Below are 9996 nucleotides of genomic sequence, written 5' to 3' on the forward strand. Positions count from 1 at the left end.
TGCAACAACATGTTTGAACCTAATTTTCGGTATTGTAAACTATTCAAAATTTTCTGAAAATGTGCAGTATGCTCTAAATAACTACAATATACACGGTCATAAAATAAAATCGCGTCGAAAATTGTTCACGGATTGTAAACACTGAGAGCCTTACCGGTAAGACTTAGAGTGAAACCCTAGAATTCTCCGGTATATATATATATATATATATATATATATAGCTCAAGCTATCCCTGTATTCTTTAACTTGATTCATCTTTTCAACATCAGTCGGAAACTTTCTTCTTTCTCTCCTCCGTAATAGTAGCACATAGGCACACGTAGCCATGCATTCTCAAAACTAAACCGCTGGGCAGAGATCATAGTGAATTTCGGGTCCATGAACAAGGGGCAATAGTCAGAAGAGGATAGTTCTAAATTAAAAAGCTGAGCAAAAGTAAACATATCTCTCCAGCTCTGCGTTACCAATGCCCTATCCAATCTATATTAAAATGTTCTTAAGTTTTACTTACCGTAATTATAAGTTAAAGGCAACTAAAAATAAAAAATATACGCGGGCGGAAAAATAAAAATGTTGTTGTTGAACAATATTTGACGTCGTATAAAGCGATCGACCTTCACCTTTCTGTCGTTTTGTAATGCACTTTTATTCTGTTTTTGAGTGAGAAACTGGGGATCGAGACGAGTACAACCGCAGTCCATTCCGACCGAAACTTGGATGTATCATCATCCCTTCGTCAAACTGTGAGAGACTGACCCAAATCAACTGCCACAATTAGGCCGATGACCCACGTCATCATCTGTATGTGTCCCCTTCCCTCTTCAATTTCAGCTAATAAAATCGGGTTATCATCCTAATCTAATCTATCGAGTTATCAATTGATTTTGCAATCGGGCCATATTACCAAATATATATATATCATGAGAGGCGTATATGGCGGAAGTCGGATGTGGCACACATTTACATTGACCAGAAATTTCTGCTCACGACACTTTTCTAGCAAACTGTTTATTGGAGGTCTGGTCTTCCCTTTAAGCTTCAAGTTTTTGCCTTGAGCCATTTTTTCTTTAAGACCAAGTACTTTCTTTAATAAGTACATTTTTGGTCCCCAGCTACAAGATATTCCACTCAAATTATGCGTCATTGAAGTGTAGGTCTTTCTTATGATACAAATGAACCTGTTTTAAAGGCTGCTTTTGAACAACATGGTGATATACTAGAAGGTATTAATGTAAATCTCATTTCTTTTTTAGCAGGAACATTATTTTTCTTACAAGGGAATGCTAAGTTTGTCAAAATATATTTGTTGCAGTTAAAGTAATATGTGACCACAAGAGTGGAAGATCAAAAGGGTATGGATTTGTACACTTTACTTCTGAAACTGCAGCCACCACAGCACTTCAAGAAATGGATGGTCAGGTAATTTCACTATATTTGCTCTCTTTTCGCATCAAAATTAGCCCTACTAATCTGCTAAAGTTCATGATCAGATACTGGACGGCAGGAATATTCGGGTGCAATTTGCACACAAGGGATAACAGCATGAATTCAAGGTTTATATATGATTTAGTTTGTTGGTATTCTTCAATATGATTTTTTTTACTAGTTAAATTGGATTCTTTCTGCTCGTTTACTCCCAAAATTATCATCGACAGCTTGCGAAAGAAGGATTTATGTGTTCATGTATTGATTTGAACCAGAAGAAATGACATAAATGCATGGCATTTTCTTCATGCATGGACAATTATGCTACTGTGTTCTTCTGTTAGCACTTTTCACATCTCATGTTATTGCTTGTATTTACTCCTTTAAATATAATTGAGTTATTTCTTCTTAATCTTTGTCCCTAGTTAACTGTTAATTGACCTAAGATTCTAAAATATTTGAGCACCAATTTTCTTGTGTTGTGTCGACCATTTCTTTAACATAGTTGTCAAAGTGTTCAATGAGGAGAGACTGCATTGTTCGAGTGTCTTTTATATAAATGCTGTAAAAAGAGTAGAGTATTGGGTTTGGACTTAATTTATGTTCCATAAATGTATATTGATCAAGTGTGATTATCAACAGACGGTTCCATTCACTAATTACATCTGAAAAGGAAATGAGAAAATGCAGAAACTTTCTTTCATTTAGTTCTGTGACCAAATAAGCATATTGATAGAAACTGATGATGGGTTTACTCCATAATTTCTTATATGCAATTTTTTATTTCAGTAAAAGGGTACTTAAGGTTGTGATTTCACTATGCAACTCATTGGTACAATGCAAAAAGTTAGAAATTAAAAGAAAGAGATTAATCATTATGATATATGCTTTTTCTGCTTGTTGTTTCCACTGTTGGAATGATAACTGAAACTTCTTCGTGGCTTTCTTCAGGAGGAACAAAGGTTTGGAAGGGTGGCAGATTGCATTTCTTTATTCAACTTTTGACAATGAACAATGCTATGTTAGTTTTCCTTGTTTGCTATGTGAGGGAAAATATGTGGATGTTTTTGTTCCAACATTTTCTGATAAATCCAACTTTCATAATAACATACTGATATTTTGATTTGGGGACCTAACAACATTCTTCGGTGCCATTTATATATAAACATCAGAATTGAGAATGTCAATAAAGGATAATTGATGCATGCAAGCTGAAAATGAATGGAATGAGAATGAATTGGGACAAACAAAATCTAGAGTAGGCAACATCACTGACGTGGGTTCTGCACCACACAGATATCTGGCTCATATATGCCAACATTTTAAATTCCGAGAGATTGATCATCAAGAGGAGGAAGCATCTTCTCCAGGCAATTTTGCATGGGCAACTTCAACAAAGATTAGCCTCCCATCAACAATCTGTAAAGTTCAACAACTAAAACCAAGTTAAAATCATTTTACACAACAGATTTATTGAGAGAAAATGAAGTAAAACATTATATGCACATATATATATATATATATATGTGCAAGTATGTATATATGTAAGAATTCAGGTTACCCTGCCATTCATGGCCTTCAAAGCCTTTTGCGCTTCAACCTCAGATTCAAACGTCACAAATCCGAAACCTTTAGGCCTTTGAGTTCTTGAGTCCATAACTAACCTAGCTATATACACAACAGAACAAAAACCTTCAGTGAATGGAACAAAAAGCAGCGACTGAATTTCTCAGATGAATTAATTGTTTATAAGACTAAGTATGGAATGGAACATGAGAATACCTTCTGTGATTGACCCAAAAGGAGAGAATAACTTCTTGAAGCGTTCATTTGTGGTGAACGATGATAATCCTAGGCCCAAAACCAATAATCAAAACTAAAGTAGAAAAGGAAAATACATAAACATGAAATAAGAGAAAAAGAAAACTACTGCTGACAAAAAGCTGGGTTAATCTCTTGGGCATGTTTGCTTCCATGAGGTTAGGTCGTCAGACAACGGCCGTTTTGGGAGGACTAGCTCAGTTGCAACAAAACTGAGCAAGAAGAGTGATAAATCCACTATTGTATACTGGGCCTTGCCTAGACTTCTATTGGGCCTATTTAGGGACTTAAATTATTTTGTACCTTATTTTTGCACAAATGCAAGTACTCCTTAAATTTTATGAAAATACGATTAAAATGGACTAGGAATTGCAAAAACAATAAAATTTTTATAAAAATTCAAATTACAATAAATATGCCAAAAATAATATAATAGAAGGCAATCAATTATTTCAATGTATCTAATTAGTATAAAATTGTAAACATGAAAATGAACAATAAAGTCGATTTTTTTTGTCCGTGTTGTATTTTTGTAATTAAATGCTCAAAAACAGTCAAATTTCTAATTTCCTTATATGATAAAAATTAACAAAAAAAAATTAAAGAATATAAAAAAATAGTGAATTTATCATATTTTTAAACTTCTCTTCGTAATTTTCTAAAAATAATTGATCATTTTTATTTGAGGAAATTACATTTTCTATGGGATTTTTAATAGTGTGCAAAAATATGGTTTTTTTCAAAAAAAAAAAAGTTAATATATGACTTTTTTTAAGAATTTTCACTATTATGGGTTTATTTTCCCATATGTTTATATAAAAGTTGGTTTATGTCATAGTTTTACTCTTAATCAAGTTTTATTATCTTGGAAAGGGTATGTATATAATTTTATTATTATTTTTTTAGCTTATTTGTTTTTTTTTATATTAAATTTTTCTTTGGTTGTTTTGCAATTTTTTTTTTTGTAATATGAATTGTGTTTAAAATTATTTTTTATTTATTATAAACATTTTTTCTATTTTTTTTAGATTTTACGTGTCTTTTTTCAAGTACTGGGTAAGGTAACCAGTTATTTGATTAATCTTTGACAGTTATGGAAAAAAAATCCTAGAGCTAGGTTAAATAACATGTGCCAGGAGGAGTAACCAGTTATCCTGAGAGGAGTAACTTTTGGTCATAAGTGGGGTGACGGGTTACACATATTAAATATGAAAAAAAACATCAAATTTTGAGGAAAAATAGGAAGAACACCTCATTAAAAAATAAATAAGAAGTAACAATGATTTTAGTAACATAGGTAACAAATTACCATAAAGAACCCAAAAATATACACACACATCAGAACGTGAAGGTAACTAGTTACCTCTAGAAATATACACACAAAGAACGTGAAGGGAACTAGTTATCCCCAGAAATATACACACAAAGAACGGAAAAGGTAACCAGTTACCACAGATCTGAAGATAAAAAAAATCAGATCCACCTCCTTTCCCTTTTCTCCCATCTTCTTCATTTTTTTTTTTCTAGATTTGAATGTTCACATCAAAGTAACTGGTTACCCATTCACGTTTTCATATTTTTATTAGTTTTCTTTCAAAATTTTGGTGTTCCTATAAGAGTTACAGGAAAAAGACAATGTTGAAAAATTGATTTGAATTTTTTTACATATAGTGGAAAAAACTATAAAAAAAAATTACAATAATAAAAGATAATAAATAAAAAATAGTAAAATAATTATGTAATGTTAAAATATGTGTGAAGAAAAGGAAAGAAAAATAAAATGGAATGAGAAAAAAATAAGTACAAAAAATGAAGAAAAAAGAAAGAAAAAATGATGAAGGAAACAAAATAGATGAATGAATAAAAATGAAAAGAAGAAGAAAAAAATAATGGAAAAATGGAAAGAAAAAAATATGAATGAAAAAATTGGTAGAAAAAAAAATGGAAGAAGAAAAAAAACTTATATTTATGAAAAAAAAAGAAAAAAAAAAGGAGAAAATAATAAATACAAAAAATAAGGAAAAAATAAATAAAAAATGAACAAAAAAAAAAACTAAAAAAATATGAAAAAAATAAATAAAACAATACAAATGAAAGAAAAAAAATAGATAGATGAATAAAAATAAGAAGAAGAAGAGAATGGAATGAAAAAAAGATGAAGGAAAAAGTTGGTAGAAACAAAAAATTAAAAAGGAAAAATGGAAGAAAATATAAGTAAGAAAAAAATATCTTAAAAATAATTAAAAAAATGAAGGAAAAAATAAAATAAAATTATCTTCAAAATCAAATAAAACATAACTATAATAAAAATATGTAGCATTTCTATATTTTAATTAGCAAATGGAAAGAAAAAAAAAGATGAAGGAAAAAGTTGGTAGAAAAAAAAATTAAAAAGGAAAAATTGAAGAAAATATAAGTAAGAAAAACAATATCTTAAAAATAATTAAAATATGAAGGAAAAAATAAAATAAAATTATCTTCAAAATCAAATAAAACATAACTATAATAAAAATATGTGGTATTTCCATATTTTAATTAGCTACTGTTTTCTCATACTTTAATTTTTTTTAATAAATTTTTCTATACAAATTATGAAAAGTATAATTGTCATATTTTTTATAGAACAAAAACCATATTATTTAAAAATTTATTTTTTTATTTTAACCAGTTTTCATAGATTTTTTTTTCTTTTTGTTTAAATCTTTTATCTCTAAATATATTAAGTACTTTTCAGTAAAAAAAAAAATTGGTTAGTTTTGCTATAAGTAGTTTCGTAGCAAATTTGTCTTCCACAAAATTAAAATTTTTAAATTATAGTGTTTTTATAATCTTGAGTAATTTTGCTGCAAATTCCCAAAAAAACAGAGAGAATGAGCAAACTAAATTATAAACAAATATATGAAAAAAATATACAAGCCACGAGTGGGACTGCAGGGTGTATCACTTCAAGAACATTGAATTTACTCTTTTGATTTCCATAGTAAAGCAAATATTAATGTTATCTTATTATACATTAAGAGACACGTTCATATCACTTTTGTTGTCAAGTTTGATCATGAAGGGCGTTTTCAGCACAATTTAACTTGATTATTTCATATATTTATAATTTCAACTCATTTCTTTTGTTTACGTATTTCAGATCATAAAGTCCCCAAAATTCCAAAAATTACTTTTGTTAAGATATTTGAGGATTATGTGAAGGTAACAACATTAAAATGACAGGTAAGAGAACAGATATCAACAAAACGGGTGGGCACCATATAATAGAATACTTTGTGCATCGTACCCTAATACCCTAATGGAGATTCCAAATTATTAATAGAAAAGATTTAGTCTTTTTAGGGCCGGCCACATCGAAATTTTAAAAGCTCTTTATTTTCCAAAATCACATGGCGCCAACAAGTGGGCAAATAGTTTAAACAAAACCAAATTTGTTAACCCGCTAAAAGATCCAAATTTTGATAAAGCAATGAATCATCAAGATTTAAAACCACGATGACCAACAAAATTCAGACTTTCAATTTATGAACCGAAAAACAAAGCCTGCCAAGAAATTTTCAAACTGCGAAACACAAAAACCAAATTGAATACTATTTTCTTGATTCGACATCATTTAATTACCATCTCCGTTAACTTTAAACAAGAAATAAAATACCAATTACAAGGAAAACCCTAATTTGAGAAGTGGAATAATATAACCGTTTGAAGTTGTGAAGCGTTGTCTATTAATATCTAGATTAAGATACATTGGGATCGAAAAGATCCAGATGAACATACAATCCACTGAAAGTAAAGGAACCTAAACCCTAATTTAAGAACTGGTAAACTTGGTCACGGCCTTAGTTCCTTCCGAAACGGCGTGCTTGGCCAGCTCCCCGGGGAGCACAAGCCTCACAGCTGTCTGGATCTCCCGAGATGTGATCGTCGGCTTCTTGTTGTACCTAGCGAGCTTTGAGGCCTCCTGGGCAAGCTTCTCAAAGATATCATTGATAAAGCTGTTCATGATTCCCATGGCCTTACTCGAGATACCGATGTCAGGGTGAACCTGCTTCAGAACCTTGAAGATGTAGATCTTGTAAGTTTCCACATTCTTTTTCGTTCTCTTCTTCTTCTTGTCGCCGGCGGCGGCGCCCTCCTTGGGGAGTTTCTTTCCGGCCTTTGGCTTCTTCTCAGCTGGAGCCTTCTCGGCGACGGTAGACTTCTTCTCCTCCGCTGGCTTCTTCTCAGCGGCGGGCTTCTTCTCTGCCTTTGGCGCCATCGAAATCTAGGCTTTGCAAAAAGACGAAAATAGGAGTTTCGAAGTTGCAGAGAATCGAAAGGAAAGAAGATGGGTTTGAAAATAAGATATTGGTGACATAGAATTGTGGTGGGATTTAACTTATATAGAAGTCAGAGACCAATTCTTATTGGCTGAAATGTTTTCACAAGGATCGATGTGTTGGAACTATTTCTACCGTAGGATGAATAATCTGATGTAATGGATATAAACGGTTGAGATGCGTTTCAGCTTTAAGCATGTTTATTCTTCACAATAATTCTGCAGTCCGACAACCTAATATTCAACTTTACTAAGGTAATGTTTGGTTGATAGGATTGGTTAAGAAAATAATGGAAAAGAAATAATCTTTTTGCTATTTTTTTGTTTGGTCCATAAAATTTCAATAGAAAAGTGATTATGTAGGAAACATTATTCATTCATGTGTTTTAATTGATATTCCATTTAAAAACAAATGAAATGGCCATTCAATTCTACTGTTTACATTTTTGTTCAATATCTTTTTGAATTTTTTTCTCGTGCACTTCTTTTTATAAAAACAAAGAACCAGATAGTTTATTTTTGTCTCTATCAATCTTTCTTAACAATTTTTGTCAAATAATTAATGCTATTTTTATTTAAAAATTCACTAACCATTATAAATTAAATAATAACTTTGACATTTTTATTAAATATTTTTTCTTTGAAATTTATTGTCATAATCTATGTATATTGTTATCATTATTTAGTTTTATGAATATGATTATAATATATAGTTTACTTACTTACAATTTTTAAGTATTAATGATATTTTATTGTACAACTTCTTTCTACAAAATATTTATGTATAATATATATAATTTATTTATTTAATTTTCCTATAAGGGTAATTTAATAAAAAAATCCTAATTTAGAATAAAAATGGTAGTTTGGTATATAATAAAAACTAACATTAAATAATAATAATTTAATTTTAAAAAAATCATTGATAAAAGTAGAGTAGGATATTTTGGTCAAAATAATATAAACTTTATTCCTGTTGACGCCGTTTTTCGTCAACAGTGAAAGAAGAGCACGTAAACAATTACAAGGAATGACCAATTAAAAAAATAACAACACAAAACACGATTTTTACGTGGTTCAGCAGTTAAATCTGCCTAGTCCACGAGTCTTTGTTATTAAACTCAAGATTATCTCTGAAAATTCTTTTAGCAAGAATTCTTCAGAGTTTTCTCTCCAGGTTCAGAATTTCGGTCCCTTACAATGGTGCATGACCTCTCTATTTATAGATAAGGTTGCAGAATACTATCCCACACATTTTGGGTAGTTACTCTTTTTGTGTAAATAAAATTAATGGCTTTAAATGCCTATAATCAGATATAAAAGGAAATGTCCCCTGAAGACCAGGGGACGTATAACTAACCAAATAATATCCCACGATTTTAGGGGATTTACAGTAATAAATGAAGATTACGTCTCTTATGGACAACACTTATAGATATTCTCGGTTTTTATCATATATCTCCAAGGCCTTAGCCTCCCAGTTTTCTCGTCAGCTTTCGAGCTAATGACATCTCCCGAGGTCACACGGCTTTCGAGATCGTATGTGCGTCGAGCTCGGAACCCCTGATCCGAGGTCATCCCTGAGGATAGATGCGTCTCCGGAGCTACCTTCCGAGATCGTGAATACTTCGAGGTCACCATATTCGAGGTCGTCCCAGTCTTGCAGGCTCGATATTTAGTCCTGGAGCATACTCTAAACCTTACGAGTCCATTCGTTTGTGAATCCAACTTTCGAGGTTACATTTAACATAGCTCGAAATCTGAGTATAACAATTCCATTTCATTCTATGTTATACTTATACCAAACATAATAATTCTTATTCAGCTACTGATTCCAAAGTCTCTACCAAACAAAAGAATCAAAATTTCATTCCATTTCTATTACCATTACCATTCCATTTTTGTTTTGCAACCAAACGTCACCTAAGAGTAATTGCAAAACCTAACCTCAATTTTGGAAAATTAGACAATTAATCCTTTGAGTACTCTCAATAGGTGATCTCAAATAACTAAATAGGTAAAATTATATCAAAATGTACTAAAATGAATCTTCAATTGATGTTTTATCCTTTAAAAATATTTACATTCATCTATAGTACATATCTATATTTATAACATACTATTCATCAATGTAAACATATAATATTAGGGTCTGATTGGTTCGCGATTAGAAAACTGTATTTTTGAAAAGTAGGATTCTGAAATGAAAATCTGAATTTAGTGACTAAAAACATGTTTTTGAAAATGTGATTGGTTCAATGTGAGTAAATTGTTTTTGAGTTTTAAAAAACTGAATCTGTAATTGGTATTAAATTTGAAAATATAAGAGAAACTGAATACGTGCTTGGTTCAGTTGAATCTGAATATTATTTTAATTTTATATTTTTTATACACATAGTTGTATAATATTAAATTTTGATTTATCAATATA

The 9996-nt window shown here is 30.5% G+C and overlaps 3 protein-coding genes across 4 annotated transcripts; 1 reads left to right on the top strand and 2 right to left on the bottom strand.

The window, feature by feature from the left end:
- Positions 1 to 240: 240 nt before the first annotated feature.
- Positions 241 to 2565, top strand: LOC133791034 (glycine-rich RNA-binding protein 2, mitochondrial-like). Of its 2 annotated transcripts, XM_062228918.1 has the most exons (5): positions 241 to 1018; positions 1156 to 1224; positions 1314 to 1420; positions 1492 to 1554; positions 2378 to 2565. In XM_062228918.1, the coding sequence occupies exons 1-4, from the start codon at positions 922 to 924 to the stop codon at positions 1537 to 1539; spliced, it is 321 nt and encodes a 106-aa protein (XP_062084902.1). In that variant the 5' UTR covers positions 241 to 921; the 3' UTR covers positions 1540 to 1554; positions 2378 to 2565. The 2 variants fall into 2 exon arrangements, with proteins under 2 accessions (XP_062084902.1, XP_062084900.1); XM_062228916.1 differs by lacking the exon at positions 1492 to 1554 and having other exon boundaries at positions 243 to 1018.
- LOC133791035 (small RNA-binding protein 11, chloroplastic-like) lies at positions 2505 to 3478 on the bottom strand. The gene is made up of 4 exons (XM_062228919.1): positions 3357 to 3478; positions 3209 to 3277; positions 2988 to 3094; positions 2505 to 2845 (listed from the first exon to the last, which is right to left on the bottom strand). Exons 1-4 carry the CDS (start codon positions 3400 to 3402, stop codon positions 2771 to 2773), a joined length of 297 nt encoding a protein of 98 aa, XP_062084903.1. The 5' UTR covers positions 3403 to 3478; the 3' UTR covers positions 2505 to 2770.
- A 3349-nt stretch (positions 3479 to 6827) lies between these two features.
- Positions 6828 to 7596, bottom strand: LOC133791039 (probable histone H2B.1). Its single transcript, XM_062228923.1, has one exon. The coding sequence runs from the start codon at positions 7503 to 7505 to the stop codon at positions 7059 to 7061; it is 447 nt and encodes a 148-aa protein (XP_062084907.1). The 5' UTR covers positions 7506 to 7596; the 3' UTR covers positions 6828 to 7058.
- Between the last annotated feature and the right edge of the window lie 2400 nt (positions 7597 to 9996).

Source organism: Humulus lupulus, chromosome 7 (assembly GCF_963169125.1).
Source record: "Humulus lupulus chromosome 7, drHumLupu1.1, whole genome shotgun sequence".
NCBI classification, from domain to species: Eukaryota; Viridiplantae; Streptophyta; class Magnoliopsida; order Rosales; family Cannabaceae; genus Humulus; species Humulus lupulus.